The sequence below is a fragment of the Lytechinus pictus genome, chromosome 2, assembly GCF_037042905.1.
Source record: "Lytechinus pictus isolate F3 Inbred chromosome 2, Lp3.0, whole genome shotgun sequence".
Lineage (NCBI taxonomy): Eukaryota > Metazoa > Echinodermata > Echinoidea > Temnopleuroida > Toxopneustidae > Lytechinus > Lytechinus pictus.
Genome location: NC_087246.1, coordinates 57,689,727 through 57,708,138, shown reverse-complemented (window position 1 = coordinate 57,708,138; position 18,412 = coordinate 57,689,727). Strand labels below are relative to the sequence as shown.

At 35.0% G+C, this 18,412-nt stretch overlaps 1 protein-coding gene across 6 annotated transcripts; it reads right to left on the bottom strand.

The window, feature by feature from the left end:
- Positions 1-2,370: 2,370 nt before the first annotated feature.
- LOC129270312 (PDZ and LIM domain protein 4-like) lies at positions 2,371-15,598 on the bottom strand. 6 transcript variants are annotated; one of them, XR_010292676.1, is made up of 7 exons: positions 15,267-15,598; positions 9,484-9,619; positions 8,758-8,890; positions 7,654-7,739; positions 6,256-6,348; positions 3,532-4,193; positions 2,371-3,346 (listed from the first exon to the last, which is right to left on the bottom strand). XR_010292676.1 is itself a non-coding variant. In XM_054907711.2 (6 exons), exons 1-5 carry the CDS (start codon positions 15,330-15,332, stop codon positions 6,296-6,298), a joined length of 474 nt encoding a protein of 157 aa, XP_054763686.1. In that variant the 5' UTR covers positions 15,333-15,598; the 3' UTR covers positions 2,371-4,193; positions 6,256-6,295. The 6 variants fall into 6 exon arrangements, 2 of the variants coding, with proteins under 2 accessions (XP_054763686.1, XP_054763693.2); XR_010292675.1 differs by having other exon boundaries at positions 2,371-3,298; positions 3,539-4,193; XR_010292677.1 differs by lacking the exon at positions 6,256-6,348.
- Between the last annotated feature and the right edge of the window lie 2,814 nt (positions 15,599-18,412).

The window sequence follows — 18,412 nt, the reverse complement described above, 5'->3', positions numbered from 1 at the left end:
CTTCGGAGAGGACCTTAAGCCGTCGGTCCTCTGGTTGCTTGCTTACAAGCATTCATGCTTTCTTAGCAATCAGCTAAAAAATCCCAACCAATCAAATATTTGATTAGTGAGTTACGTATCCTCTCCATGGATTCCACGTACACAATGATTGTTCATGTCAGTATGCATAGGCGGATCCAGGGGGCAAAGCGCCCCTCCCCCCTTGCGATGCAATATAATAGAAGGAGAAGAGTTTGAAAAAATAATTTAAGAATGAATCAGAGCATAAAAGAATCCTTCTCAAGTCAGTATATCATTTCACATTTGATTTCAATCGTTTGATCAGATACCAATAATTGTCTTCATGGTTACAAAAAGTACTTAAAATGAAAACTTTTCTACAGTCCGAAAAATGAAATTTTCAGCTGACGCTTCGCGCCTTCATCATTTGTTTAATTACATATCTATTCTGTTCTGAAAACTGGAAACTAGGCGCATTCAGAAATAAATATAAAAAAAGAAAAGAAATCTGAACAGGAGCCGGCGAAGGAAACGAGGTCATCATAGGGGAATATGTATTTTATTAGTGAAAATGAAAAATTTCTTGCAAATAATGTAGGTATTCCCACGTTTTAAGGGGAAGCCAATTAACCCTCTTCCCACTGCCGATGCTGGATGCAGCCATGGAGGTGACCCCATATTTGAGTAACAGCCTGCTTCGAATGTCCAGTTGTTAAGTCATAATATAAAAAATATCAGCTCGCTCTTCGCGCTCGCATTTTTTCATTAGATACCCAGTATAATTATGCTTAGAATATCCAGTTTTCACTGATGTCGCAAAATAAAAAAAAAATCAGCTCGTGCTCCGCGCTAAGCATCAACTCTTTAAAAAAAAAAACTAATATACCCATCCTGTTCAAGGTTACATTGCATCAATTACCCTTTTTTCAAAATCTGTACCAAAAATTCATCTCGCGCTCCGCGCTCTAAAATTGTGTTATTTATTAAACACGTGCTTAAACTGTTTTCACAATCACTTTTTGTTTCAACTCGCGCTTCGCGCTCCCATCAATTGCTTAGTTAGATACCTATCATGTTCATGATTACAAAAAAAAATACTCAGAATGTCTGTTTTCTCGTAGGAGTATCAACATTTTCTGCTCGCATAAATTATTTGATTACATACCCATTTTGTTCATGATTGCATAAAGTGCTCAGAATATCCAGTTTTCAAAACGGAAAAAACCTTTCAGCTCGCGCTTCGCGCTCGCATTATTAGATTGGTGAGATATGCATTTTATTCATATGACATTCATTCCATTCTATGATTCACTTCAATATATTGACAATTTCGGATAGCGCTACGCGCCAGCAAGAATTGTTTAAATCGGTTTAGTTAGATACACATATTATCGATGATTACAAAAGGTGCTAGTGTCTAGTTTTTACACCGGAAAATAAAAATTTTGAGCTTGCGCTTCATTGCTCGCATCGATTGTTAAGTTATTTACCCATCCTGTTTATGATTGCAAAACATGCTTAGAATGTCCAGTTTTCAATGTCTAAAATGCAAAATTTTCAAACATCAATTGTTTAGACATTATTATACCCATCCTGTTCATGGTAACACTGTTTTAAATGATATCTAAGTTTAAAAATCAGGATATTCTATAACGAATAGTAAAGAAATTATAGCTCCTGCTCACACAATTCTAGGAGGGCCTACTCTGATGAGAAGTTAAACGAAATTGAAAACCCCAAAGTGCTTACAATCTTATGCTATCTGGTCGTTTAAGTAAATTAAACATAAAATCGCTCGCGCTTCGCGCTCGCAATTATTCTTTTTAAAAAGTGGTATTGCACTGAATTCATGGATTTTTTTTCACGAACATATCATTTAAAAAGGGTGGTCTCCAATAGTATTTTTATGTGATTATATAATAAGATAATTCATCATACATTTAAGGCACCTATGTTTGCCTGGCAGGGAACGGGGAGGCGCCATTTTCGAAAAGTACACAGGGGTGCCAAAATCAGGTCGGGCCTCCCGGGGTACAAAATCGCGCCTGACCTCCCCTCAAAAACCCTGGCTATGGAAACCTCATCATGTTCGAGCCAGGTTTCAATTTCATATTCCCCTTCATTCCCTTCCTCATCCCTCTGTGACTCTGTCTCTCGCCTTTTCTCACTTTTTTGTCTCTCATCATCTATGTTCCATCTCTCAATTTCGATGTCATCCCTTCACTCAATTAGCTATATACCATTCCTGTTTCTCTCTCAACATTTGTGATTTGTAACCTCTCAATAATATTCTACCACCCCTATCTTCCTGAAATTCTCCGAGGGCAATTTTTGCGTGAGCCAGAAAAAAAATCAATTCTTACAATAACATTCATCATTTAAATTGTTTATTTTATATCGTGCGTTTTAACATAAACAAGAAAGGTGCAAAAGAAAATTGAGAAATAATAACTTACAAAGGATAGATAAATGAAAGCGATCAGAGAAAAGTGCATGAATTACATAAATATCTGATTTTCTATTCGTAGGCAAGCCATTCAGTATTAACAGTGCGAAATAAATATATACAAACAATACAGCAATAAAAATATTAATGTGTTAAACACTCTAAAAAATGCCAGGTGAGACTGAGAAGGAAATCGGGTCTGTTACAGGGTTCCACACTCCGTTGGGGGTAAAAAAATAACATGGAATAAGGCCCAATAATTTTGACACAGAAGGGTCGGACCTGGCTAAAAAGTTTGTCAGATTGGACCTTATTCTGGATCATTTTTACACGGAAGAGTGTGTGGCACCAACAGATCGGATCAATTTCCCGATCAATCTTACCAGGTATTTTCGTGAGAGTAAAACTAACATGTTTATCTAAATACTCTTTGTCACTCTGATCATAATATACAAACATTTCGCGAGAAAAAACCAACAACATACAGGCCTAACCCAAAACCTCTTGAAATTAATCTTCTTGATCATTATTCAGTATTACACTTAAATCACTACATAAATCATGTAAATTACCTGGAAAATCTAAATGCCTGAAATTTCGTCTCTAGTCCATGGATATAGGTTTAATCATCAAACAATGTTTCTCAATCAGATATTGATTTTAATCGTGTTCCCTCGATACACCGCGTGAAATTAATATACACTGTACAGTCGTTTGGTTTACTTCAGACAAATTCATCAATTTTTTTCTTAAACATTTTGCTGCTTCGTTTTATACACTATTTAAAGCAATAATGAAACTAATCAAAATAATCAAAAAGAAAATTATATTAAATACGTATATATCAAATTCCTGCACTCTGTAAAATATTGGGAAAAAGTGCTCCATGAGGGTAATTATGTATCCAACCAACATTGGGCATTTCTTTTGGGCATTTTTATTTATCCAGTGTGATGGAAATTTTGCCCATTGCTGCTTATTTTTTAACCTTACTGGACAATATGCTTCCCGCATTGGGTAAAATACTGCCCAAAATTGTTTGGACACATAATTACCCTCGTGGTGGTAAAAATTTTACCCAATATTTTTTACAGTGTGTTACAAAGAAACATCCAGTATTGCCCACCCAAGTGTTGTCGAAACCGCGAAGAATTGAATATAATTGTCTTTCGATTCTCCCAAGCAATTCACTTTCACATTTTTTTATTTCTAAATGTAGGTCTATTTTTGTTTACTATATAGTATTCGTTTCCTATTCCGAGTCAATATTAATGCTCTGTTAAAGATAATAAATAATAATCCGCATCTGAATTAACTTCCCGATACAAAAAAAATCCAGTATAGCTACGCTTTCAAAAATGGTTTACCCAATATTGGGTAAAATTGGAACATGCATGTTGGTTTATTCGATAAAAAGATACCAAACATCTTGTAAATAGTTCGCAATGTTGCGTTAAAATTTACCCTTAAAAAACATGCATTTAGCCCAATATGGGGTAAAAACCAATACCCAGCAAACTTGCATCTTTCCTTTTTACCCAAATTGGGTAAAATTTTACTCAGTGTTTTTAGAGTGTGTATATAGCTGGTAAGGAATAATCCCGATATTAGCGAAATCGAGATGTAAAAATTGTTAAAATATTTTCTGTATTGTAAAAATTGCAATCATTTTGTATAAAAATTGGTTGACTTTTTTACATCGGTGTGTGTACCTTGCAGTAAAAGTTACCCTTGACCTCGAAATAACCTGCAAAAAATGAAACAAAAAAGACAATTATTTACAAAGTGGTGTATGGGAAAAAGCAAATTTAAGAAATTTGCGATAAAAAAAACATCATAACCATTAATTGTGTCAGTAATGAAAATCATGCACTACAGTACAATTGCTATTCTTCCGAAACTTTGTATTATCATAATTCATTCATTATCAACAAATTTGTACAAATAGTTTTGCTTCAAAATGCAGTTCTTTCAAAGCATTCACAACACATGCATATAGCGTCCAAGGAAGCAATATGATTTTCATTTAACAATATTTTCCATAAATCATGGATTGATTATTTATTAATAATTCATTAACTACTGTCTTTCATTTACTTAATCATTCATCCAACCCCTTACATTATCATTCATTCATTTTGAATATCATGTGTTTATTCCTTTGTATGTTCGTATCTTTATGTTAATTTATTAGTCATTTAATTAATCATATTGAAACAAATTTATTATAAACTGAACAATTTAATTTACTATGTAATATATAAAAAAATATAAAGAGAAAACTTTTGTCCCCCTATGAAACGAAATAAAGCACATGAAATAAAACAAATAGCATTTAACAGTTACAATTTTGTTTTCATAATAGATGAAAAACTGCTTATCCAATAATACTGTCGTTCTGAATTGTTCAAACTACCAATTTATCAGAGAATGGCGGGAGAGACAATTTTAGCATACAAAAAAAGTATTCAAGTCACAGTGAGATAGACGGATAGCCAGGTTATTACGAAAAACTTAAAAACGCAACAATAACAAAAACAATAATGAAACGTGCTATAGATTACAAAGAAAGATATCGGTCATTTCAATATCCTCACACACAACGGAAGTGACATGGGAGAGTCTTCAAGCATTGCCTTTTTTCAGATTTATATCTAAAACGAATCCCATGGATTTTACAATTATTTCAGTCTTTAAAAATATATCTTTATACACCATATTTCTATATTTTACCAAACTTAATTCTTTTTAAAATCTCACGTCGAAATCGAAATCTATATATTTGCAAGCTATGCTTTTTAAATATATATAGGTTCCTCATTATTTCACGTGATACTACAATGGCGTAGGCTGGTTTGAGCATGGGGAAGGAGATGGAACTACAGTTGCATGGGGATGCACAGCTTGGGGGAGATGGAACTATAAAGTTTTGAAAATCAGCTGCTGAAAGCAGAAGAAGGATTACAAATTTCGTTTTTCTTGCCAGTGTCGGAACTCCTCTGCCTCAGAGGGAGGTCGCACGCGCACCCAGTGCACCCCCAGCCTACACCCTTGGATACTATATACTTAAAAAAAAAGTGAATGTAATTGTCATTATATTCTCATTTATTAAAGATGTATGTTCCTGTGGAATGTGAAACAATAAATCAAATCAATCAATCAATCAAAGAACAACATTAACAAGAACCGAGAATTGAAATAGTATGATATCGTTTTTTTTTAAATAGGGCCTATTAATTTTGTTCATATATTGTTCACTATTTAGTATGCATTTTTATCTTAATATGCGACTTTCATATCGGTACTTCTTTTATTCGAACATAATTATTTTACCATTTTTTATAAGGTATCATATTCATTCTAAATAATGATGTTTAGCACTAACCAAATTAAGTTTTTTAACGATAACATAAAGTCTTTTTTGATGCAGGTGATTACAAATATTTCAACAATTCAGAACTTTCTTACCCTTAATTTTTATCCTTGATTTAAAAAAATCGCCAATGTTATGTTCATTAAAATATTGCAAACATGCATATTAATGCATTCAATCAAGAAAAATAATCATGGGCATCATTTCATACGCATGTGGAAATGCTTAATAAGAACATGACAAACGTATAGGCCTATATATTCTCATTTTAAGTTGAACACTGATTTCTAAATGATATTTATCTACACAGAAACAAAATATGTTTCTACGTTTCGTCCATGCATGCACGAATAACCAACAAGCAACAAAAATCATAAAGTTTTTATGAATGAAATATTGATTTGATTTGCCGTTTATATGAACACGTTATTTATACCATTTTCACACTCCATGCATCATGCTCATGTGTAGTGATTTCACATAGGACGGTCTTTCTTGCAGTAAATCTCTCCTCGAACTTCATAATAGCCTGCATGTGTAAGGATAAGTGAGTTAAGATGCAATTAATAATCAAAGTTGATTTAAAGAAAACTAGATGGTAGCCTGCAAGATGCAAATGAAATGCAATCCCACACTTCACATAATTCTACAGATTGAAAATGAGAAATATGCAAAATTTTTATTATAGTCTAACCTTAATCAACAAGTTTTAGTTCTCATTTGATTACGATTTTATTTTAAAATCTATGGCGTATTTTCAAAACCTGTAAGCAGTGGTGTACAAATAAGGCGGGGGGGGGGGGCCCAAAAAAGACCCTATATATATATTAACAAATAAATAAATAAATAAATCACGACCAAGGAAAAAAAGAGAATAAAATATATCATTTTCTAAATATTACGTTAAAATATATCACAAAATTTGATTTTTTGAAAAGGATAAAATCTGAGTCACAAATGTTGGTCTTCTTTTACCCGTAACAAAATTTCTGGATTAAATCTGATAAGCATGTTTTGAAATGCGGTTAAGCTGGTTCAGCTATATAATGAAGAATTTAATATATACATATATCATATGTATATGAAATTCATAAACAATTATTTGTAAATGACATTCATCATTAACAAATAAGTTGCAAATCTCTTCGAAATATTGTGATGACGCTCAATGAAATTTCGAGTCAATATCAAATTCCATGCCAAAATGAAGAAAAACAGAAGAAATCGTATCGTTTGCATGACACGTTCCCTATAACTGCAATAAAGATATCGTGCACAATCTTCATACTTTTTAAAGCTGTAAAAAAATAAAGAAAACAATCAGAATATCCATTACAATGAAATAATTAGCTATCCGGATTAGAAGTTTTCTTTCTATTATTGACATAATTTTTAACTTCACAACAAGAGGCAGGACATTGTACAAGAGGGATGCTCCATGGTGATTTCGATTTAGTTTTTCTTTGTAAATAATGCCCTTCATAGATTGTATTTATGGGACCAAGCCTTATCTTTTCGGCATGCAACTTATTTTTCCCCTCCTCCTTTATTCCTGCCCCCATCACTTGAAAATATTAGGAACAGTCGCCTTTGCTGCTTCCTATAATGCCCCTAGCCAGAGTACAAACTACAAATGATTTTTATGATTTTTTAATCAGTCTTTGTAATAATGTCTTTTGCAAAATATGGACCAAGATAGATCGGGCGAGTTCTCTAATTTTATCAACACTTTTCTCTCCCATCCTTTATAAATTGTGATTAAAAAAACATTTTTTAAAATTTGATTAAACAAAATTAGTCAAAGTAAAATCCTTTGAATAGAAGGGCAGCTTACCAATTCCTCTCAAATTCTTGCCGCAGACGGCGCAATTGAAGCAATCGTGGTGAAATCCATGGTCACGAATCCTTGTGTACTTCCCTCTGATTCAAATGAAATAATAACAAATATAATATATATAATTATATATACATTTATATCGTATATATATATCGTATACACTCCATGGAAATATTTAAACCAACCTCTACTTTGGTTCAAATAATTATGAACCGACGAACTGTTGGTTTGAACAAAATTTACTATGCAACAAATTTGTATTTTTGGAACCAAGAACCGGTACGTTCATGTTTTATGATTACCCATCGGTAGATGGGGCTATCCTCTCGTTTTCATAAATTTCACACGTATTATGTTATCTAAATTGTTATTTGAATTGAACGGGAATAAATTCAAACAAGTGGAAAGCCTCTGGCAGACTCGCCTGCATTACATTCGATACAGCAACAGTGCTGACTTTGAAAACAAATATTGAATAATCATTCATGACCAGTTTATTGACCTTAAATGAGCTTTGACCTAATTGGTCATGTGACGTGAAACTCAGGTAGCAATACTTGATTACCCTTATATCCAAGTAAGTTTGATGAACTGTGTCCATATACTTCGTAAGTTATAATGACATTTCAAAAACTTAACCTTGGTTAAGATTTCAATGTTGACGACGCCGCCGTCGCCGTCAGAAAAGCGTCGCCTATGTTCTCGCTCTGCTCTGCTGGCGAGACAAAAATCAAACTAACTTTGAAATTGGTTAGAAATATTTCTTAGAGTGTACTGTCTCTGAAACGTGAGATATCCTCTTATCTCCCAGCACTGATGTACAAATGGGGGGGGGGGGGGTGGTCATGGACCTCAAAAAAGTTTTGCGACCAAGAAAAGAAAAGGGTGGAAAAGGGGTTAAGATATATGTATTTTATTATTCTCTAAATATTATGTCAAATCAATTACAAAATCAAATTTTTGTATCATAAAGGTCACTTCACTCGCTCATAGATTGAAAATTTTCCCCATATGCCGTGTATGTCCCCTCAAAATTTTTGGATCACGACGCCAATGTTTGCCGAAATTAATCTCAGTGCAGTCGTTTGAAAGAGAACTTACGTGATTTTTTCGCCGCATCCGACGCAATGGCCGTGCGGAACGTTCTTCAGGGTTCTGACGGGCTTGGTTTCCCTCACATCCTTCTGGAAAACGGTCTCACTACCCTTGGCTCCACCGCTGAAGATATGGGGAGCTACAGAAAGAGAGAGAGAGAGAGAGAGATAATAAAATACAACACTTTGAGATGATATAGTGTATTTAAATTCTGGGGTGCATTTCATCTTCATTTTGCCATCCAACAAGTTGTAAGATCTTACAAAAGTTTTCACTGGTGTGTATAGGCTGAGAGGCCAAAAGAGTGTCTGACTGTTACTATGGTAACAGTTAGATCATGCTTAGTTTCTACTATGTAGTAAAATTATTATCGATGTAACATTGTATTCTGTCATCTTTTTTGTTATGCATGGTGAAAAATATAAAACAAACAAACAAACATTAAATTATTATCATATACTATCTGTTCTGGTACATCCGAACGAAGTTTTTCACATTTCAATACCACAACGGCGGTCAATCATTACCACAACCGCGGTCAATCAATACCACATTGGCGGTCAATCATTACCACAACCGCGGTCAATCAATACCACAACCGCGGTCAATCAATACCACAATCGCGGTCAATCAATACCACAACCGCGGCCAATCAATACCACAACTGCGGTCAATCAATGCCACAACCGCGGTCAATCAATACCACAACCGCGGTCAGAAGTTCATTATTACCATCTCCATCCTCGAGTCTATTGAATGATTCTGAGATGGTGAATGGGTTGGCTTGAAGTCCTTCACCGGCTTCCGCAACGTCTTGATCGGTGATAACCGGTCGATCGATCTTATCCTCCTCTTCTTGTGGGTTCAGCTATTAAGTGTGATAAAAATAAATTTGTCAGTGACATAGTAGTCATTATGGTAATATATAGGGATGAGGGGAAGGGGTGGAGTATGAGGGAGGGGGAGAGGGTGCAGGGAGGAACAGAGAAAAAGGAGGGGCGTTGTAAAACAGCTTTAACAAGATAAATCCTCCACTAAAAAAGTGTCTTCTCGAACTCGGAGTAAGCTAACTTCTGTCTCTATTTGTCATTGGTATTTTGTTGATACTACGTCTGGCTCCACTGACCATGCTGACCACCTCCATCAATAATTGGAGGACGAAAAAAGTATTTAAAAATAGAAAAAAAAGTAAATACTTAAAGAACTTAAAACAGAAATATTTGTCAAAATGTACACTTGATTTACACAGAACTGATCATTTAGTGGGTCCTATTAGCTTGGTTATAAGGCCCTACCTATAGTAAAGGAAGGAAAATACTTTGTGGGAGTCACAGGAGGGGGTGGAAGTGATAGAGATAGAGAGAGGGGGAGGGGGGGGGGGCTAAAGTAGATGAAAGTTGGATTAGAGAGGTGATGCACGTGATTTAAATATAGCCTATAAATTGAATAGAGAATATAAAACGGAAGGACAAAACAATAAAATAGGCCTATACTACAGAAGAGCATTGAAATACAACATCGGGTGATTTCAAGTTCGGTGTTGTGGCTGGTGTTGGTGTGACAACACCAACACCAGATTTCAACACCTTACTTGAAATCACCCATTGGGTCGGGTATTTATATAAGTCACCATTCATTGTTTTCATGAAGAGCAATATGCTACCATCCTTAGGTTGACTTGCCAATACTTCTTTTATCTATATTATACCGTGGCATCACGGGAAGCAGGCGTTCAAATGTTCATAAGCACAATTTTTTTTCTTCTTAAAAATATAAGAAATTAGAATAATCCTTTTAATCAAACAATTTTATGGGGCCTTGCTGCAATCATCATTATAACCATCATCAATATTATTAATGATATTATTAATATTAGAACTGATTGTGATGAGCTCAATTTAGCAAACGCGATCATTGTAACCCCACCAAGTCATTATTGATGAAGTCCCGACCTAGATCTAGTGTGGCCTCCCCTCGGGTCATCCTACATACTCTGCATACCGACGATGTTGGGTTGTATTTGGGTCGCCGAGTGACGGATAGGAAAACCTTGTCAACCGCGGCCGGAAGCTGTGTATGATTTACCATGACATTGGAACAACATAATGAAATATGGCTCAAAATATCATAAGATTATTTCAAGATTCGCTGTCTCATTTTCATTTGTGATGCCTAATTTCCGATCTGGAATAACATCGCCTTTATCATCAATCGAGAAAATAAAACAAATTAAAAACGAAAGACAAACTGATGTTTTCATAGAGCATAAAACAAATTTGGGTAAATAGTCAATTTCCCTTTCTGGTCCTACAGTATGAGAGAAATATTACCAGTCGCAAAAGATTAGCAGTTTGCTTTTATACCCAGTTCCCACTGTCACGATTTGCACCGCGATTGAAATGGTGATCTTAATCGTGGAGTGATCGTAGTGATCGTACTAGATCGTATATCAGATCGTGTCAGATCGGTTGTGGCAATCGCACTGATCTAAGGATTGTTTTTTGAATGGTTAAAAAAGTTTCGCGATCAGTCACGAGAGGCCAATGACGGTATTCGTAAAGGATCGCACGACAGTGGGAACGTCATGGAGTGGTCGAGCGTTTGATTTGTTTCGTTTGTATGTTTTTTGCCAATAAAAGAAACAGCACTAAAGGAAAAACATGGAAAATGGTTTGGGGGAAATTGGTAGATAATTAAATCACATTGGTAATTCAATAATCTGTCGAATCACTGCGCAGTCAATTATATCATTACGAAATAATGTTTCCCTTCGGAGGATATTACATTAGACAATGCCTGCTAAAACGGCTACATGGGTTTGTAGTCACGACTGAGATGTATAGGGCTACTCCAGTCTTTTTCGAATGGGGGGGGGGGTACATTCGCTTGAGGGTCTTTTTCATATAGTAAGAAATGTCAGGAAATAAGGTGTCTAGGAAAAAAAAATGGAGGGAAATATTACATCATACAATACCTGGTTCTATACAAAACGGCTACATGACATGATGAGTTTGTATAGTCATGATTGAGATGTTTTGGGCTACTCTGAGTCTTTTTTCGAATCAGGGGTGGGGTTAAAGAGGGGGTACATTCGCTTGGGGCCCTTTTTGTAAGATGAGAAATTTTAGGAGAGAAAATGTCAAGAAAAAGTGGAGTAAAGTAATAATTGATTTCAATAATGGTATTTATCTCAAAACTGCATTGCATACATAAGGCAGCCAAATTCGCGCTTTAATTCTTTTTCTTATACACATCATGTTAATGATAACAAAAAGCGCTTTAGATAGCCCTTTCGGATCCAAATATGAAAACAAATTGTCGCACTCGCATTATTTAATTTAACCTCATAATGTCTCAAATACAAGCATTATAAATCAAAAGTTTGGTGAAAAGTATAAATTTCTTGTTATCTAGATTAACGAATACAGTGCATGCAGAATGCTAGAATGGAACTCATCTTGATAAGGAAATATCAAGTATCACAGGTCCTTTTGGCAAATACGTGACCATGATACTTCGAAAACTGAGAGTGTTCTTTCCATTTCTTTGAATAAGATTTCCACCATTTTGGGTATCATTCAAGGAAGCGTGTGTTATCATAATCATACACTAGCGAAACTGAAAACAAAAATGGTTCGTTCGCTTGCATTATATTCCAACGAGATTATTATCATTATATTCCATCGAGATTATTATAATCCATACACCAGCATTATTTGGTTTTTGAGATGCGGATCATCTTCATGAATCCCTATACATGTATAATGAATCACTTTAAAAATATTGTTTTTTTTTTTTCAGGTCAATATATACATAATAAATTTCGGCTCGCGCTTCGCGCTCGAAATATTTGTTAGTGTGATATGTGTCTTGTACTTCATTTGATTTCCAACAAACAATCCTCTAAAAGGCACCTTTCAGACATGTCGGTATATAAAAATATTGACGCGATCGCATTATTTTGTGTATGGGAAAACATATCCTATATCTGTTCATGAATTTAAACGTTGCTCAGAATATCCCGTTTTAGGTCAGTATAATACAAATAGCCAGTTCGCGATTCGCGCTAGCATATTGACCATTATGATTTATAACATACCTTTGTTTGGTAAAAATAAACCTAAAGGTACTTGAGGACTATATATCCCACTGCAGCTTGTAGCTCATGGAGCTGCTGATCAAAGAGAATGTTGATGAAAATTTTTCCACCCCCCCCCCCCCCCATTTGACAGTGCTGGCTCCACCCCTGATGATGCAGCCACACGCACACACACACAAACACGCACACACAAACACGTCTCGATATTGCAGTGTGAAGTGCGAAATGGTGCAATCGTTTTATGTCGATCTGGAGTCCAATCCGTTGGTTTTACTGAGGTTGTAAAGGCTAATAAACATACCGCTGATTATCAAAACACGATTCATTTACCCATCAGATAAACCATCAACCTTTATCAATGTACGTGATGAATGCATCTTGGATGACGTTGGGAGATAAAACAATTATCTGGGACGTGCTTACCTGCAGTCATTTATACCGTACTAAGTATTCTCATTCCTTCTTAGCGTAAATCGGAGTTATGACAGTTGCTCTTTATCGTATAGGCCTATACATTATACGGTATAACAGAAGAGCTAAGTTTCGATTGCCATTTTAATCATCAACATCATCATCAATATAATCATCAACATCATCATCAATATCCTCATCTACATCATCATCATCATCATCATAACCATCACCATCATTATCACCACCACATCATTATCACCACCACTGCCACTATCATCATCATCATCATAACCATCACCACCAAACCCATCATCATCATCATCATTATCATCATCAACATCATCTTTGCCGTCATCATCATCATCATCATCATCATCATCATCATAATCGTCACTACCACCACCACCACCATCATCATGATTTAACATCATATTTTTTTGTCTTCGTCTTTGCTAACCCATTCATCATCATCATCATCAGTCACTACCCCTCTCACTTCTGATTTCACCATCATCATCATCACTATCGCACCACTATACTAACATAGAAATTTATGAGATACAATGCCAGTCAAATTATAATCGATTTTTTTTGGCCGCATATGACTTAATGATGTCTTTGTAATTTTGTGTCAAACAAAGTGTTTTGACCTGGTTCCGGGGGATCGAGTTTTGACATGGGGGGGGGGGCGGTGTATCGGACTGCTTTGGCCCCCATTGCTAGGATTCAGTTTTTTTTTTAAATGAGAAAAAAAATGATGACTTGGTGCTCGCGCCCCCGCTCTCAGAGATGGTCCATGCTCGGTTCAAAGTAACACACGTCTTTGAAATTCGCACCTTTATGCTCGAAACTTGATCCTTTATATGTTGTTATTATTGTTTTTATAAATGTTGTTTATATTGTGATTCCTTTTCTCTGTAATTTACCTATGTTGCCCTGCATGTAATAGTTCATAACCTGGGCTAATTTATTTTTCATGCACCTATGTTCCTTTGTTTGATTTTGAATATTGAATAAAGTGGTGAATGAAAAAATATAAATTTTGTAATGTATTTTGTATTGTTGTTTACAATACAATGTGATATAATATTCTCATCCTTTTTTTCATTTAACAGGACGGAACCGCGTTCGCACGGATATCATTCTACATAATATTATGTCGAATTCTGTCACCATTTTTCGGATATGGTTAAAAAAACATCCAAACTTTTCATGTAACAAATCTGAAAATTGTTCGGGCATAGTCCATTTTACAAAGTGGCGTAATATGAGACAAAAAATATTTGAGGGTGCCGAGTTTTGCATACAGCAGCGCTATGCCGAAAATTTATTTTTTTAAATAAACATAAAGGACCCATTCTGCCAGAGATTTAAACATCAAATCAGCCAAATCATGACGAAATTCGAGGAGAAAAATGACACAACTCTTTTTTTTTCTGGGGGAGCTTAAATGGAGGTTATGTCCATCCTGTCCCCCCCCCCTCTCCCCTTCAATCAGTTCCATCATGTTGCAGGTTCATGGGTATATAGATGATCATACTATTTCAATAATTACACTTTTTACAATTCATCATCAGAGTGACAGGTCCAGTATTACAATAATTCGTTCTTGTTTATCAGTTTGGATAACACTCAACATTTTCAGTGTTCTATTTGGCCACGCCCACGAACGCGCCACTGCAAACAGAAAGTTTACTTCACATGTGTACAGCATCAGAAAAGGTCAATCAAAGATTGTTTGTCATGCATCATGACTGTCAACTGTAGATGTTTATTATGATGAAGATAATGAATACAAGTAAATATACTTGCTTGGTTGAAATATATATCAATGATTATAATAATCTTGTCATTGCATGACTTGTAATGTATGTTGATGATCAAATGCACGCAAGCGCGTCTCCAAATGCTCCAAATGCTACACGTCATAATGTGATCATTCAGCATCATAAAGCAAAGATAATATAGGCTTGATGAAAGTAATATGAAATCATATACCTACCGGGCTGAGAGCTGATCTCGGTCCAGGACCCAGTGCCGAGCCTCGTCCAGGTCCTAATGCTGACATGACTAAACTCTCGCTAACTTCTCTCAATAATTCATACAGCAAAAAGAGTTAGTTTTATTGTCCCCTTTCTAATATCAAAATCAAACCTCAAAAGTACATATATATATATATATTCGCCTTGTGATTCTGTGCGCTCTATATACGACTCGCTAAAGTTCGAGATCAAAGTGTACTACAGTAGGGTATATACTATCTGTCTACTAGTTATAGGGACAGCAACTATAAGACGTACCGGTCCGCTGTTGTTCGCCGATGGTTTCGCGAGTGAATAGTTGGGGGCTGATTCATATGTCTAGAGTTGATATACCGGGGGATCCACTCCCGACACGTACTAAAGATGCAATGTTTGTTTATATTAAAGGTCAAGTCCACCTCAGAAAAATGTTGATTTGAATCAATAGAGAAAAATCAGACAAGCACAATGCTGAAAATTTCATCAAAATCGGATGTAAAATAAGAAAGTTATGACATTTCAAAGTTTAGCTTATTTTTAACAAAATAGTTATATGAACGAGCCAGTTACATCCAAATGAGAGAGTCGATGATGTCACTCACTCACTATTTCTTTTGTTTTTTATTGTTTGAATTATACAATATTTCAATTTTTACAAATTTGACGATTAGGACCTCCTTGCCTGAAACACAAAATGTTAAAATAATGTAATTCCACGTGTTCAGGGAGGAATGAAACTTCATTTCACATGACAATGACGAGAAAATAAAAATATTTCATATTTCATATAATGAAATACAAAAGAAATAGTGAGTGAGTGATGTCATCAGTTCCTCATTTGCAAACCGACCGAGATGTGCATATAACTGTTTTTTCTAAATTAAGCGAAACTTTAAAATGCCATAACTTTCTTATTTTACATCCGATTTTGATGAAATTTTCAGTGTTATGCTTGTTGAATTTTTCTCTTTTTATTTAAATCAAGTTTTTGTTGGGGTGGACTTGTCCTTTAATAAAGAGCGTGTGGGGGGAGGCGGAGGTGGGCGGGGTCGAGGGCTAGGACTTGCGTGACTGGAAATGAGGAGGCAGTTGTACGGCAGAGAAGTTGTCTCGTAGTCATGGTAGTCGCCCGGGGTAGTCGGTGGAGTTCAAAATGCCAGATCCAACCCCTCGTTTTTATGAGTGGTCATTGTTGATTAAAAAAAATTATCAGGGGGATTTAACATTGGTGATGAAATGATTTATATGAAAGCATAAACAGAATGTTGACAATAGGAAGTAATACTCACGAAGACTGCATATATCAAACCCTAGGGCCTATAATATTATAGACAAAATAAGTATATTGTGTGAATTGTTAGTATATTATTCGTTACAATATTGTTTATTGTTACTTCTTTCATCATTATTATCATCAGAAGTTTATTCGGCCAAATAACTTAAGATAAAATCACAAATTAATGAAGGAAAAAGTATATTTGCCCTTAAAGGAGAATGAAACCTTGGAACAAGTGGCATTGTGTGGAAAAAAAAATCGAAGAATAAGATCTTTAAAAATTTTGAGAAAAATCGGACAAATAATGAAAAAGTTCAACATTTCAACATTTTAATTATGCACTATCAGTATTATTGTTGTTGTAATTGTATTTTTTTCACAACATAATGTTTTGTTGGTATATTAAACCAGTGGCGGATCGGGGGGGGGGGTATTTCCGGCCCATGCCCCCCCCCCCCTTGAGAGCCATATTCAATATATTTAATGTAAATACACTGTAAAAAATTAGCTGAAATTACTCAATAAAATTGTGGCCAAAAATTGCCATATTTTTTTTCAAGTATTTATGAGTTTGGCAGTTTTAAGTAAAATTTACTTATTTTCTTTGCATCCATTTTACTCAAGAAAATTAAGTTACGATAACTTAATTCAACTAAGTAAAACAATCTTAAAATATTTGAAAAATCAAATAGGGGAGTGGACTTTCGTGATTCGAAAGTCCGCTCCCCCATCGTCCCACTTTTAGTGCCATCATTTTCATCTTAGACATCTTTTATCTAAATATTAAACTTTATTCATTGTCACTTACCTGTACATGATAGGTACTGACATTGATATTTATACGCGACCGGTTCATTCTAACAAATAAAACAGTAAGAATAATATAAGCATTTTCCAAAAACCTAAAAAGAAATCTGAAATTTTCAGCTAAATGACTATCAATGTTGCTCTTTCTTTGATTCAACAAAAGAATAAAATAGTTAGCACACCCTTATCCAAAACAATTTCAAACACAAATAGATATGACAGTTATTAAAAAATATCAAAAAAATTACTTGCTCTAATGAATAAGTACATTCAACATGATTTTATAAGTAATAATCATCGTTGCCTAATCGAGTTAGATTTACTCAATCGAAGCAAACTAGCAATACGTGAATTTTCTTAAATGTATATTGAACCCAAATAAATCAAGTAAAATAAAGGACAAGTTAAAACAACTGAAAAAAAACACGAAAAATTTTACTTATATATTGAATGTTAACTACTGATTCAGAATTTTTTTCACAGTTTATGTCGGTGCGTCGGTCATACACAAGCGAGCTCCCCGCCTTGAGAGTTACAACAAATATTTTTAATGGGAATATGTCGTTCATACACAAGTGATGGTTTTTTTTTTTTTTTTTTTTGGGGGGCCAATTATTGTATTTGAGATAACCTTTTTTTTTGCTTCTCAAATTTTCCTTGGGGAAATGTGCCATATGTCCCTTGGAAAATCCTGGATCAGCCAGTGTATTAGCAGGAACCGGACTTCAAACAAGCTACAAATCAATCAATCAATCAATCAATCAATCAACCAATCAATCAATCAATCAATCAATCAATAAATAAATAAATCAATCGATCAATCGATCAATCAATCAATCAATTAATCAATCAATTTTTTATTTATTTTTTTTAATTAAAAGTTTCCAATAATGCATATAGCATTTCCATTTATTTGAAAGCAGGATAAAAGAGCATTGTAGATTAAATGCCTTGCTCACGGGCATAGGTGCCACGGCCCGAGATCGAACCCCGGACTTTCCATGGATAGTCAGGCGCCTTAGACCACTCGGCCACGGCACCTCA